General features: G+C 39.5%; 1 protein-coding gene across 4 annotated transcripts in view; it reads left to right on the forward strand.

Moving 5' to 3' along the window:
• exd3 (exonuclease 3'-5' domain containing 3) overlaps positions 1 to 15,586 on the forward strand; it is a 41,587-nt gene that overhangs the window by 1,909 nt on the left and 24,092 nt on the right. For all 4 annotated transcript variants that reach the window (XM_040156729.1, XM_040156730.1, XM_040156731.1 and 1 more), the window contains exons 3-19: positions 3,794 to 3,858; positions 4,732 to 4,893; positions 5,610 to 5,795; positions 5,932 to 5,985; positions 6,146 to 6,285; positions 6,382 to 6,488; positions 6,564 to 6,637; positions 8,077 to 8,115; positions 8,241 to 8,407; positions 9,025 to 9,178; positions 9,383 to 9,581; positions 9,679 to 9,788; positions 10,758 to 10,941; positions 11,114 to 11,286; positions 12,172 to 12,390; positions 12,552 to 12,605; positions 12,747 to 12,878. In XM_040156729.1, the coding sequence (XP_040012663.1) occupies positions 3,794 to 3,858; positions 4,732 to 4,893; positions 5,610 to 5,795; positions 5,932 to 5,985; positions 6,146 to 6,285; positions 6,382 to 6,488; positions 6,564 to 6,637; positions 8,077 to 8,115; positions 8,241 to 8,407; positions 9,025 to 9,178; positions 9,383 to 9,581; positions 9,679 to 9,788; positions 10,758 to 10,941; positions 11,114 to 11,286; positions 12,172 to 12,390; positions 12,552 to 12,605; positions 12,747 to 12,878 (2,219 nt within the window). The remainder of the gene's footprint in view (positions 1 to 3,793; positions 3,859 to 4,731; positions 4,894 to 5,609; positions 5,796 to 5,931; positions 5,986 to 6,145; positions 6,286 to 6,381; positions 6,489 to 6,563; positions 6,638 to 8,076; positions 8,116 to 8,240; positions 8,408 to 9,024; positions 9,179 to 9,382; positions 9,582 to 9,678; positions 9,789 to 10,757; positions 10,942 to 11,113; positions 11,287 to 12,171; positions 12,391 to 12,551; positions 12,606 to 12,746; positions 12,879 to 15,586) is intronic.

Raw genomic sequence — 15,586 nt, forward strand, 5'->3', positions numbered from 1 at the left:
TATAGTTGTTGTAGGCATGTGTAGTCACATACATTTTATCCAAACAACTTTAACATCTGAAGAAAAACAAAATGAGTCAACTCTGATTATCACAGGAGTTATCAATAAGTAAAACAACACTATCGGCATGTCAGACTGGTTTAAAAGAGTTTTTGCCAGCAGATTCTTGTGCTAAAACTGCTACCTTTCGATGTTAAATCACCCCTCCTTTGTACTTTATTATTTAGGTCTTCATTTCACAAATAGAAATTTAATTTATTATGAAAATAATATCTTTTGAGAGATGAAATTTTAAATACATCTCGTGGATAAATGTGTTGCTTCTGCATAGTTACTAACTTGGTCTCATTTCTGATTTGTAGCTTTCTTTACACATGTTTTTTGGCAACATTAGTTTGCTGAACACAAGGAGCTCATGGGGTTTACAATGATATCAGCATCAGCAATCTTTTTAGCTAGACTGCAACAGCAGGGCCAGCCCTAAAAACGCAAATGTCCGTGACTGAGTGATTGAGTGCATGATAAAGTTACACCATTGGTGGAGTGTTGGAGTTCCCCCTTCGGTCGTTGCTCTTTCAAAATAAATTGGCGCAAACAGTTCTATTGCATCATCAGTGTTTAAAGGCAGTGTTTCCAATTTAGCGCCTTTGTCACTAGATTTACCAACTTTTCACACCTGTTTAGCAAGTTTTCTTCACAAAAGCACCTTGCGATAAAACCAGCGACTTTTTTGGAAAAATCTCAGCTACTTTCCATAGAACAGAGTCGCCAGTATTGCCCCACAAGCACGAGGTCAGGCTTGCCCTTCGCAGGCAGACCTCTCTCTGCGCCTCATAGACTTGACCGCACAGCAACTGACACAGTAACTTTCTAACTTTCTCCCTGACTGATCATTTTACAAGTAAATATAGCCAAAATCACAGCACAGCCGCTGTCTTTTACTTATGCGTATGGTGAATTTGTCAGACGATGTTGCCGTTATAAAATCTGGATTTTAGCAGTGCAGAGCAGCGGCTTGGAAGTGACTGCTGGTTAACATGTAGTCCTAATGGGCTGCGTTTCAGTAACTATTTCAGACGGAAGACAGAAAAACATGTAAATCAGAACAGCTTTATTGGGAGTTCGGCTGTATTAAAATACTGTATATGTGAGCACAGAGAGTAGGAGAGAAGCAAACAGATAAAGGGCAATCCAGCCAATTACTAGGCTTTGACCTAGTCTTGTTTCACTGTAGAGCCTGTAGGTATGTGTCAGTCCACACTGGCACAGAAACCAAGCTGTAGTGGGTCAGTTCTGAAGAGGTAATAAACATGCAAACACTGCTTTAATAAGAATCAAATTCTGCAAGTGCTGGTACTCTCCTCATTTTCAAGATTCTGTAATGACACCTGTTGAAAGCTTTCTCCAGCAACTACAACAACAAAAAAAGACAAATACAAAAGAGAAGCACTTGTAGAGGAATGTTGTGGCATCTTTCCAGTGGAGTCGAGCCACTTTCACAGCCTCTGCCAAGTCACACTGAAGCTGTTCTGGTGGCTGTAGTGACACCAAATGCCCCATTTAGACACTTGATCTTTGTGTTTCTTTTATTTTGGCAGCTGCCTGGCAACAGGCTGTTAGACCTGCCTGTCAATTTACTCTCTGTCTAATTTTACTGAAATTTAAGTGCGACTTTTATTTTATTTTTTTTAAGAGTGGGAGACTAGGATAGTGTCAGTTTACTTTAAAATCCACTTAATGAAAATGAAGTATTTTCTCATGTTTCAAATTCTCTTGTTTCAAAAAATACCGAAGAACCTTCACCTTCCCAGAGGTGAATGAGTGCATGTACTGTATGCGTGTCCATGTATTTGTATGTGGTGATGGGGTTATTATGTTGTAATGAATGGGGAGCCTCCAGCTCTGTCATTCACCCACCATCCAAGACTATAGAGAAACTACTTGCTCCACATTCCTCTCCTCTCCTCTCTGCTACTTCTCTGTGCTCTCCTCATACAAACAGTGAGGCCGAATTGAAGTGGGTTGTGCTGTTTGTGTTTGTATGAGTCCCCGTGCACGTACGCATGTTCATCCGTGGGATGAATGGGCTGGAGTGTGGTTTACAACAGCAGAGAACAGTAAAGGAAACTTTGGCATTCAGATGTTTTTTAAATTAAAACAAAACCAAATCAGGCAACTTCTAAGTAACTGAAAATAGATTTTCATACCTGGTGGAAAGGATTTAAAACCACTGATTGTCTAGAGGGCGGGAATTGCATTTACAAAAATCTGAAATGACTGTATACTTTGGAAAATGAGTCACTAATGTACAGCATGCATGATTTGTACTGAATGGGCCAGAACACGCAAAAAGGCTGGTGTGGCATAAAAAATGAACCATATCACAGAGGAAATTATTCAGTTTTTTTTTTTTTTTTTTTTTTTTTGTGTTGGCAATGACGAGATTATTTTTTCTTTGCTGTACCGTTTAAAATGAGAAACAAAGACCAGAGAAACTTGCAGGGAAGGAAGAGAAACTCAGAAACAAGTGATAAACAATGAACATGGAAGTGAGACAAAATGTGTGTTAATCTTGTAAGTGTGGAAGTGTAATTTTACATAGGAATTCGGGTGAGTTTGTTGAGAAAAGTTAAGGAATCAAAGAGAAGCATACTGAGTGAAAAAACAAGCTGAAGTAGAGAAGATGCATCTCTCAAAAAAAAGATTCTCAGACAGGTAAAGAGCATGTTTAAAAGGCGACGTGAAAGATAAAAAGTGTCAGGCCAGGAGCGATACAGTAAAGAAAGAGGCCAACTTAGAGAGAGGGAGAGGCCTTTTGGTCTGCTTTCCCAGGCTATGCATCAGGAAGGCTGTATTTTTTACACCATGACCACCGCATAGCCCTTTCCTGGGGAAATCCGAGACAAAATCGAGAGAGGCTGCTGCAGGGAGGGAGTGGAGAACAGGAAAACTAGCCCTGGGAAGGAGGGAGGGATGTAGGGGGGCAGGTACGGAGGAGCCCGCACAGCATGAGCGACAGAAAGAAGCTGAAGCTTTTGGGAAGGCTCAGTGGAACACATGCACAGGCAAAAAAACGCCAAACGTGAAAGACACATGCATGTACATATCTCTCATTTCCAAGCCCTTTTACTCATTGTGGCCTTCCAAAAAAAAATTTGCCCTGAGAGTCTTCTCTAGAGTATTTTGGCTGCAGATTCAGCTGGAATGCAGAGCTAATGCTGGGTTCCTCTACTATCCAACCAGCCTCAGCTGTTAATCCAATGTTACGGCTGCCCTGTTGTGCTTGTTAAAGGAATGATATTTGACGTTATGACTACTCATGTATGCCTGCTTTAGAGCAAGTCCTTAAGAGCAAGGGCAAATCAACATTGTGGCTTTCAGAATTGTTAATATGACCTGTGCCAAACATATATGTACACAGCAAGGTATAAAGGCCATTATATCCAGGAAACAGTGTTTGGAGGAGTTGATAAACAATATTAATTGTGCTAATGGGACAAAGTAAATGTCATTGTAGGCTTCAGTGGAAATATAAATAGTAGAAAAATAAAGTCGGTTGTAATCATTGGCAGAAGGACCCACAGTATATAGCCAAAGTATTTTTTTTTTTTAATGAATCACAGTCCCAAGTTTTAGCTCTGGAAGTTTTGAATCTTGTATATACCGTGTTTCATTTTCTCAATTCAGAATTTCAAAGATGAGCCTCAGAGACTCAAAACCTTGACAGGATGACAGAGCTCAAAGGTCAGAGTGAAACTCCACCTCATCTATGCGTGTTTGTGATCCCCCCCAGGTCTTGACCCTGCTGTGCTGAGAGACCAGCTCTTCGAGCTATGGAACCAGAAAGATCTGAAGACGGTGAGAGTCACTTCCACAGCATGTGTCAGTTCCACAATTGCAATATGCAATATTGGGTGTGTGTGTGTTTACAAAGGTAGAGAGATGGAGTCTTGTGTCTCTACAAGAAGCACTTGTACAGGAAGGGGAGAGAGAGAGAGAGAGAGAGAGAGATGTTTAAATGAAGCTCACCAGTGTGTGACTGCGCGTGTGTGTTAATGAGGAAACCAGAGTGTCTGTCAGTAGGAAGGAAGGAATTTGTGTTGCACTGAATGAACTTGAGATCTGTGTGAGGAGGATATTGAGTGGATGACATCTGTTTTGCAAATTAAGACACAGTGCGAGGCATTCTCACACAGATATTATTTTCTCATGTAGGAAGTTTCTAATGCCAGAGTTTGCATTCTTAAGCTGAGACCCAAAATGTGTCACAAGCCTGTGTGTCTGTGGGGCCCAGAGGGGGAAGTTAGCTGTTTCTCTTCACAAGCTACTGTGTTCCGGCTCGTCTAAAAATTCACTTGTCAGTAACCTCATTTTACCTACAACTGTGACTCTCGGCAGATGATGATTTGCTAAAAAAAGAAAAAGTGGAGCATGTAATATTTATTGTAAATTTCCATAGCTGGGTGAATAAAAGAAAAGTTTTTGTAAATTTTAAAAAAGGTAACTCTCTACAGCATATCACAATTTAAACTCAAATCATACATGTAAATGTGTTAACCTGAGTAGAGAGATTCCCTTACAGATTCCCTTTAACATGATTTATGGAAAGATTGTTGTATTTTTTAGTAAATACTCTGTGGCTGTAATATGAATGATGCACATATAGTACAGATTTGAATGAAACTCTAACATTAGAGTCTTACCACTCACTCGCTCTCTATCCTCCCACAGCTACATTTGGCAGCCCTCCAGGGATTTTCAAAGCTGTCTGGGCCTCTGGAGGCCTTACTAACAATCCTGGAGAGCTGTCCGGGAAAACAGAAGAGTCGGAGCCACACCTTCAGCCATCACATCCTCATGGAATTCCAGACATGGATGAAGGAGAATCCTCAGGTAACACTAGATTCATAAAAGACACCTTTTTTTTTTTTTTTAACTACAGAAATGTATTACAGAGTCATGGTTCCAACAGTTTCTGACCTGCACTTCTGGACACTTCTGCACTTCTACTGCTCCAGTCCAACCTTATTCATCTTTAGAAGTTTAGTACACATGCTGTTGTGCACTATTTCTAAACATAAAAAGTATTTCTTTCCACTTGTGCCAAATGCAGAGTGCTATAGGTATCTTTTTTGATCAGTAGCGTAAAGAGCATATTCAATTTTTGTGTGTATGTTGAAATAGTAATAACCTTACTACATAAAATTTATTACACTGCCATCTTTGTAAACTGGCAGAAAACATGCATTGTAATTTAAAATAAATGCAAACTGTATACCTGGATATTTAAATCAAAACATTGTGTTCTCTGTAGCCATTCATTTGACCACATAGAATTTAGACTTGAGCCATGGGCCACCTTGATGGCCACGCACGTTTGCCTACTACCAACACAACAGCGAGATTAGTTCCAGTAGTTCCAGTGTTGTCTCATGAGTGATTTTGTTTGGAAAATCTGTATCACCAACAATTATTGCTTCATTTTGCAGATTTCTTTTTTGCTATCCTTCATAATTTATATCTCTGTGTATAGCAAGATAATCTCTCTTGTTTTCTTCAGTATTATTTGTCATTTTTTTGGTTCCTCATTAATTTTGTCCCTCGACCAGGTGACCCTGAGTTCACTCTCACAGCAGCAAGCACTGGAGCTCCAGCATCATGCTCTGAGCTTACTAACAGATACCCACCCCAGCTTTGTAGAGAGCCTCATAAACATCTACCATCTCAGCTCCCTGGACCCAGCCATACTTCGACTGCACATTGTGAAGTTGCAGGCCCTTAACTGCTACAAAGAGGTGAAGGCCTATTTTGATAAGGACAACTTTTTAATGGCAGAAACTTTCAGACAAAAATGTAAAAAGTCAAATTAATGCTGACACAAAAGATTGATTTTTTTTATAACTTTGCTGAATTTCTCTCTGTATTTCACAGGCAGCAGTGCTCTGCATAAAACTTAAGTTACAGCAGGAACTGAATATGGAGGAGGTGAGACAAATATTTTCAGCTGATATGTCTGTGTAGCATTTGTGCCTGTTATTTATAAGCGCTAAATACATAAGCACACTTCAGATGTGTTAGATCTGAAATTCTCAAAATGTCCTGTTTTAAGTCTAACCAAGGCTCCAACTTAAATTTTCTTCTGCAGATGTGTGTACCGCTAATCTTACAAGATAAAATGCCATTGGCAGAGTCCTTTGTCACAGGCCACAATCATCTAGAACAACGACTCATCACACTGCTAGACTCCTGGTGCCACCCCAGCTTCAATGTAGACGAGATAACCAAGTATGGAGCATGTGTGAATGTATGAGAACCAACACTGTACATGTAGGCATCAGTGTGTGGCTGTATAAATCTATATGATTGTGTGTGCCTCCGCAGGCGGTTCCCTTGCCTCTCTCTGTCCAAACACTGCATGGGCCAGCTCCAGCCCAAAATGCTCACCAAACACATCTTACGACTCGTGGAGAAATTCAACATCGACCAAGGTGTGTGATGAGTTTTTCATGTATTATTTGTCTGTCTCAGGCAGGAATGATCGTGATCTCATGTTTTTAACACAGGACTGTGTCCCAATGCTCTTCACAAGAGGAGACTAGACTCTTTGCGTTTCCTCATGTACAAGAGGTTTGTGGAGGTAAGTGATGCAGCAATAGATATCAGGCATACAAGCAGGCCACTCCTCAGTTCTTGCATTTCTGGCTAGTACGAATTGATGATAATAGTGATAGTTTTGAGATGGAAGACAGACATCCTATCTTGATCAGTATCCAAAATAAACATGTTTCACACTGTCTTTATGACATTTTTTTTGTTGTTGTTGACTGTATTGTTTGTGATGGTGTGTAATATTTTGTTGTTTAAGACCATTTTCAAAGCTTTTATTGAGTAAATTATTGACGTCCACCTTTTTACATCTAGTTTCTTTGCTGATTTCTTGGCAGTCTCTTCTCTTTACCAAATTCCAAGACCATATTGAGAATGTATTTCAGTTTTGCGTCCCTCAGTTAAAAGAAAATGCGCAAATTCACATTTTTTAAACTGCAGTACAATATAGACTAAATATAGTTGCACTTTTAATTAAATTTGAAGATTTTACACTTAATTGTAAAAAGTGCTGCAAAATCTGTCTGTAAACTGCAAATCAGACCTTTGAATTAATAGCAGCCTCTGAATCCTTGGGAGGAGTTTTTGCTGGATATTACATAATGTAGTTGAAAGAAGAGCAGGGACTTGGCCTTAGTGAGCCTGTCTGGCTCGTATACACTGCTATTTCCTATCGGTTTATTCTCAAGTTATTTGACTTCAAAATTATGTTACAGTTAAATTAAGTGTATTGTAATTTTTATACAGTGATATATTTAGTGTTTTTTAACACACTAAAACAATACTAGAGTTATTTATTTTATGAGGTTAATACAGTTTAAATTAATAAAAAAAAATAGTGGAAGCAGAAGTTTGTAAACCCCTTGTGTCTTCAGGACCTAATTGTGTCTGAGAAATACTTATTCAAAATGTCATGTTTCTCTACTCGGATCTCTTATCCTAGTTACTTACACGTGACCTTTATTTACCAAACAAAACTGTCATAATTCGTTGATTTTAAAGATGTTTTAGTTCCCGAAAACATGAGCAGAGGGAGGCATTTGAGGTTCACTAAAGAAAGACTTTGAGGCCCAGGTCTGTGGGGTTTAGAAAAAAAAATGTAATAAAATATTAACTTTCCTAACTTTATTTGTAAATGCATTTTGTGGGTGCTTTCAAAAGAGTCTTTTTATCTGAGAAGAGGATATAGTAAAGGTCTTAATGTCACCTTCAAACACTGACAAAACGTTGGTAGCAGTGGATGAAAATGTGGAGCAGAGAATGTAGGAGAGTGGATAAATTCACACTGACTGGAAAAGTTTTAGTGTAGTATGTTTTGAATATAGCAACACCATGTTATCACAGTCTGTGGAAAAGACAAAATCCTAGTCAGATTACCCAGATGGAAACTTTACTCAGAAACAATTAAAAAATACTGATTTTTGTATCCTTTTTTCTATATATATATATTTCATTCTATTTTTCTTTTAGAAAAGCATGACAGGGGAGAACTGGAGTGACCATGTACAGGTAAATCATGCTTAAAGATGTGTATTGACATGAAAATATGCACATAGACTATACTTTATATACATTAGTCTCAATAAGATATGCAGGATGTGTAAAAAGTGCATATGGGTATTATGTATGTATAGTATGTAGTGGCAGATGACCTTAAGCTGCAGATTAAGTTGGTGGAGATGTTGGTGAAGTACTGTGGTCTCCAGAAAGCCTCTCAATGGTCACTGAGGTACAACATCCCCAGAAATCGACTTCCGTGTGGGGTATGGGAAACGCAGCAGAGTCTACCACCCGATCTACAGTAAGTTGGCCAAAATATGCATAAACATATCCTATTACACTACTTACAGTATGTACAGCCTATATGTCTTTAAGTAAAGAGGAATAGTTGCCGCCTCAGAGTTTTATCCCTGAAGTGCAACATGGAGCCAAAATTTTGTTCACCACATCCACTTGCTCACACATTGCAAGTGTGTTGTGTTGCGGTTAATCCAAAGCTGCTTAACCATGTCTCATTAACAAACATCATTAACATTTATCTGTTTCTGACTATTTTCATTGATTGTGTGGGCTAAAACAATGGATTTAATGTGGGTTAAAGCTTTTTGAAACAGAATTACTTCGCTGACCCCCTGAGTCTTCTAGTGTTATGCTTTCTCTTAGATGTGGAAAATTCCACATACCTCAAATTTCATTGAGACACCATGCGAAATCATAAGATCTAATGCTGTGTGGTGTGTGCAGTACAAGTTGCTCAAAAATGGTCAGATTTTATTTGTTTCTTTTTACCCCTTTCTCTCTCTCTTATGAAGCTATCTATCCACTCATTATACACTCTCAAATTTATTTATTTTTATTTTTCCGACTCCTTTTTAATGAACACACTCACAATAACAGACATTTCTCACCTCTACTCAGAGAGATAGGTCTGAGTGATTCAGCACAAACTGAGGAGTGGGTCCAATCTCAGTCTCACTGTCAGAAGTTCTACCAGGTGCCACTCACCAAAGACAAGGTTCAATTTGTGGACACGGCAGAAGCTCTCAAGAAATGTCGAAACATTGTGTTGAAGGTACAGAAAAGTAAAAGCCAGCAAAAAAGGAAATTATTGCCCCCTTTTGTTGATTAGTTTAAATCATCCATTAGTGAAAATCTTGTTTATGGATGGGGAGGCACTTGGGGTAACTAGTGAAAGTATTAATGGTTAATCTGTTTCTCTTTTTAAAAACATTTTTTTGTTGCTGACTTATCGTCCCCTTTCTTTATCCTTTCCTAGGAAGGTGGAGTAGTAGGAATTGACATGGAGTGGCAGCCTACATTTGGCTGCATTTCAGTTCAGCAAGTTGCCCTGATACAGCTTGCAGTTTTTGACCAGGTTTTCTTATTGGACCTCTGTGCAAACTCATTCTGTCAACACCCAGATACTATTAGTTTCATCAGGAGCTTGTTCTCTGAAAGAAATGTCCTTAAACTGGGTAAGCAACTGTCTTGATAAAGGTTAAATGAAATTTATTTGAGGCCTTTCTGTTTATACTTATGTTCTTCACATTTCTCCTTTTTATTACAATTTAGGTTATGGTATGACAGGGGATCTCAAGTGTCTCTTGGCCACCTGGCACCAGTTTTTAGAGGAGCCACTTAAGATGGAAGGGGTGCTTGATCTTCTTAGTATACACCAAAAGGTAACAGTATCTTGTCATTGACATAACTTTATACAAAAGCGTTTTAAATTAAATTCTGCAGTCGGTATCAAAGCAACAGTAGAAAAAGCACGATTAAAGCATTGTTTTTCCTTAATCAGTAAGGCAATAATGTTTAATAAAATTCCGGTTCTGATTTACAGTTTTGTACTACTTTAATACATTTTTTTTTTTTTAAAGGCCAAAATCATACTTTAACCTTATATTTCTAATTTAGAATTCTTTTAACACATTTGTTTTCAATTCATCACAACATTCAACGTATACATTTTTGTAAATGTATAATATTTGTAGCTTCAGAAATGGTCAGGCAAAAACATTGTGAATTTCTCAGCAAGTCAGGTTTTGGTACTTACAGCTGGCAAGAACTGAGCAAGTTTAGTCTGGTTCAGCTCGACAAGCATCCGTGTTTGTTGACTACTTGTCCACTGTGTCCCGTGCAACCGGGGATACTCTACTAGAGGTTGTAACAAATTTGCTGTGGTTATAGTGAACGCTGTTCTTGGCTATACTTGGATGCTAGCCCTGGTACACACTGCTGCTGTGGCCCAGTAGTTTGCCTGAGATATATGCAGCTGAACTCACAGTCTCTGAGGGGGATAGGAATGTGGAAATGGCAACATGGGCCAGTAACTGATGATGTTTCTTCACCATCTGCTGGAGTAGGCTGCATGTTGCAGGATGTGAGGAATGCAAAGACATATTTTGCAAAGTTGCAAGGAATGTCCGTTTGAAACAGGATGTTTTGTCGCAGGACATAAGAAGGGAGGGACTGCTTAAAAGTTCAAGAATGTATTACCTGAAGCTTTGCATTGTCACAAATTCTAGATCATTTAAAATTAGTAGAGTTGCTGTAATTGCATACATGGAAACAAGTTTTAAGAGGATAAATGTTCAAAATTGGACCGTGCCATTTAATTCTAATTTCAATGTCTGTAATGCCTTATCTAGATCCAGAGGTGTAAGGTCAACAGGACTCAAAATGGCCCTAAAGAGGTGCTGGTTGGAGAAAACTCTGCAGAGAAAGGCCTCAGTCTACTGGTACAGCAGGTTCTGGGAAGGCCCCTGGACAAGACAGAGCAGATGTCCAACTGGGAGAAACGTCCATTGCGCATCAGCCAAATTAGATATGCAGGTAAGCTATTATGCATGCTCAGACACACAATGACAGGGAGACAGATGGTTGCCGTTCTTTTCACTATAGAATAACACAGATTATTTTGTTATCCCCTGACGAATTGCACGCCAATAAATTCACCCCTCTCTTCGTCTCTTTTTCTCTCTTTCGTTTCTTAACCTCCTTCTAGTGGCAGATGCTTACTGTTTGCTGGACGTGTACTCTGTCCTCTCCAGCAACCCAGCATACTTTGGGCTACCAGCTGACCTGCACAGCATGTCTTCAAGTCAGTCAGAAAGGAGTGGAGACAAGAAGCAGAAGGAGAAACAGGCCAAGCAGAAGAAACAGGCTCTTGGCAAAGAGGTCGGGGGTCAATTGCCTTTTCTTCATAGCAATTGATGTTATTGACAGAGGTTACTTATTTTTATGAGGTTGGCATCAACACCAAAATAATTTGAAATTTATGATTTGAAGATAAATAAATGAAAGTCACAAGCTTCCTAGAAGAAGAACTGGCTCCACTGAGGATTGCAGCTCAGGAAAACTGACTTCTTCCTCTCTACTTTTTCTAAATAGATGTCAGACAGATGTTTTTTAGAAATAGATAGATTGGAAACAGGACAGGTCGTTTCATGAACGAGATAAGAAAATGGAGAAGCCAGACTCAATTTATGACTTAACCTGCTCTTGACCTGACCTTGATATGTTTGTGTTTGACTCTGAATAAAGGTAATATGGTTTTTGGTTTATTAGAAACATTTCTGTTCAAACATGTTCCTCTCAGGAGTTTGTTCTGAATAAACAAGGGACCTAAGGAAAAACAGGCAGGTAACCTTAGGAAGGTGTTTGCATCAGAATTATATTTTTGATAAAAGGTACTTAAGTGCAAACTTAAGAGGATAATGTCTGAGATTTTTCCATTAGTCCTTTTCACAGGCTGCAATTTTGAATTAGAACCAACCCTTTTAAAAGAAAGAATAAAGAACTATTGTGCTAAGATATTTAACAATTCTTTGTTATGCATTAACCTTGAATTTTCTGAACTGAAGAACCTGGGTTTGAGCATCCAACCAGCAGGGAGGGACAATATGTGTTTGACCAAGACTCTTCAGCAGTTCCTATAAGCTCCAGGGGTGCAGTTGTATAGCTCACCCTGTGCTTTGACCTCCCTGGTCTGTGATGCAAGTGAAAAGAAAATCCCCCTGTGGGGATCAGTTAAGTATCACATTATTGTCTCTGTCCATTTAGGAATGTCAGGGGGCTCAAAGGGTCAGTCCCCCTCACCCTGACACAGAGAAAGGCCTCCTGTGTGGCGAGAAGCCTTCAGAAGATTCCCCCCCTCTGCCACCCCAGCAGTTGCGGGTGGTGTGTGACAACATGCTACAGGGACTTGGGAGGTACTTGCGCTGTTTAGGAGTCGATGTGATCATGTTGGAGAACACTGATGATCACAGAGTAGCAGCAAAGGTGGGTTAGCAGTCTGGACTGACAACATACAGAGACAATAAATACATACAGAAAGAACATAAAGTCAAACAAAAATTCTACATATTGTAGATAATTGGTAATAACAGTACTGCATTTATTAATGTGTTCATTTGTCTCAATGTGTATTTGTTGTATGTCAGTTAGCACAAGCTGAAGCCCGTGTCATACTCACATGTGGACAACCGTTCCAAAGTGTAAGTAATAACTAATGAGAAATCAGGAACAAATCTCAAATGTACAAATGATGCATTTTGCGTGTGTGGTTGTATTAACTTTTTAGTGAGTTCGTTGTTTGCTAATCTACATGTGTTGCCTCTGTCTTCCAACATTTGTAGTTACGTTCGCAGGTGGGTGAGGGTCGCTGTCTGGCCCTAGACTGTTCAGAAAAGGCCAGAGACCAGGCTGTTCGAGTCCTCAAACACTTCAATGTCCAGCCTACTCCCAGCGATATATTCAGCCGCTGCCAGGTAGGAAAGTTCAGGCTGGTTCTTAATGTATTTTTAAAATTAACTTTGTTCTGTGTTGTCCTTCTAACTAAAATAATGTCTGTGATTGTCATTACATGCACACAGGAAGTATAGTGAGGACAGAGAATGATGAAGTCCACCACCCAAAATCTAAGTGTACATTCAGACCAAAAAATGCCCTGCTTGAAAACAACGCATTAGGGGTGGGCGTGTTATTTTTCCAGGTAGAAGAGAGACAATGAAATACAATCCTGGAAGGCCAGTTTGAGCAACAGTATTTGAGGGTGTATCAAACGGCTAAACACTTCACAATGCTTCATAATACTGTGAGACAGGATTCTACATCTCTTGAAAGTTATGACAGCATCAGTTATTTTATCTTTCATTGCAACGATTGTGAGATTAATGGTAGAAATACAGCGTTCATAGTACAAAAGTAATACATTGGGAATGTGTGCAGGCGTGTACATATGTGATTGGCCAACGCAGCGCCTTGCCAGATGATGTTGCATGGTGTTGCAGAAAAAGCTGACCCAGTGTCAATTTTGCAATATAACTGCGTATATTTATTTATTTATATATTTATTTTTGCCCGAGCCCTCTGCGTTGGCACCACCACTGCACCACCAACTGGCCTCATTCAAATAAATCAAGAGGCTGCATTTTTTTCACATGGGGGTAAAGTCGGTCTGCACACAGCCTAAGATAGCACAGGCAGATAAAATAGGAAGGACGGAGGAGGATGACAGACAGCTGGCCGAAAAGAAGTAAACGCTGACTGAAGGCATGTTAAATACATACGATTACACTGTCATTCCCATATTTTACATACCACCATACTACAGTAAAATTTTAGGCATTTAGCTGATGCTTATATACACTACAACCATAAGTGAGAAAGAGGAAAAGGCTTGACTTCCTATATCACTGAAAAGTACAAGCAACATGAATACGCAGGCAATATTTCTGTGGTCATTAAGCACTGCTGAACTGAGCAAAGCTTGAGGTGGCGGCGGTATATTGTATAATCCTGAATAAAAGGGGAAGAAGTTAATATATGATAAGGGGAAATGGAGAAAAGGGCTTTAAAACAACCCTCTATTGTACTTTGTACTTTGGAGTGTTGTCAATGGGGCAGCAGACAGAGGTGAGGGCCTTGACGTGCTGAACTCTGTCTACAAATACTGACTCTTTTGACGCAGAATGTCACTTCTCTTTTGGGAAGGATCTGAAGGTAGTCCAGTAGGTGAACCTACACAAACTTGATATGGTTTATAGTTATACATGCTCTTGAACCAAACTCTTGCATAAGGCCTGGGGCCGCCTTTTTCTGTTATTGCCTAGGGGGAGAGAATGTCTGAGTTTTTACCTCTATGGGTCAGTGTCTTGGGGTCTTATCAACAAGCGAGGTTAAGATGGAGTGAGAGATTGGCAGGCAGATTGGTATGGCACTGGCTTACTGCCAAAGCTATGTCTGTGGGTGTTGTACTGGACTGTTGTGGTGATAGTGACCGAAAAAAGGAAATTGCAGATACAAGCAGCCAAAATGGGCTCACTTTTACTGACAGGATGAGGAGCTTGGACATATCTGAGCATATCCCATCTGGCCTAGGAGGGCCTTAGGACCCCCAGGAGGAGCTGGAGGGTGTGGCTGGGAAGTGGGATGTCTGGGTTGAAACTGGAGGGAGGAATAGATGGATAAATGTAAAATAACGGGTAAATGTGGAGGAGAATTCAACCTGAGCTATTTCCTAAGAAATTTTTCACCATGCAGTGTAACACAAGGAGTCGGACAGCATTTTAACTAGGGAACCAGTATGAAAAAGAGTTAAACCTGGAGGAGAAATGATAGTGGATATAATTTAATTTTTAGGTTTCCTCATAGTCCTTTTTTATATCATGTTCTTCTTTCATCAATCCCAGAAACATTAATGAATATAGATATGTTTATTATTCTAATTCACTCGCTATAAAATATTGGATTTACTGTACCTGACCTGTAGATATCTCCCTGGGTGGCTGTTTAGAGGAACCTGTGTGTGTGCTCTGATGGCTGTGTTTGTATTTGTGTGGCTGCATTGGTGGTGATTGGGAGGGATATCTTTGCAGGACAGTTCCTAAACTTGGGTGTTCTGGTATGCTCCTAGTAGGGGGCCCTAAATGTGTCAAGATATGCCACTGGGGGCATTTGTGTCAGACACAAATTGTTTAAAACCTGGACCACCGTGATGCTACCTCCTGTCTTGATGATATGATGACACAAACAGACACACCAAAGAAATCTGTCTGAAACGGCCAGTGGCCAAATGGTCACCCACCTACCTTCCCTATTTATTGGTTACTCCTGACGCCACTTCAAGTGGAAGACACTTTGATATAGTATGACCAAAGGAAGCCCAAATGTGACCTCTAAAATCATTCAAGTAGCAGCTCTGCCTCATATCTTTCCCATCAGTTTATATACTTCAGGCAGTAGACTTAAATCTTAGGATGTGGGTAATTTTTTTCTTTCAACAAGGGAATAACCATCTGGTTTATTAAAAAGAATGAATGGAAATGACAGTTTACTGAAAAGGCCCTGACTTTGCCTTTTCAATTACTTCTTGATAATTTTCTGGAATCGAATATTTTAAGCATTATTATCTAAGTGTCATTTCTAAAATTTAAGACCAAAAGTAAATGAGTATATTCAAGCACTTTACCTTAAG

This window comes from Xiphias gladius, chromosome 20, assembly GCF_016859285.1.
Source record: "Xiphias gladius isolate SHS-SW01 ecotype Sanya breed wild chromosome 20, ASM1685928v1, whole genome shotgun sequence".
Taxonomy (NCBI): Eukaryota; Metazoa; Chordata; class Actinopteri; order Istiophoriformes; family Xiphiidae; genus Xiphias; species Xiphias gladius.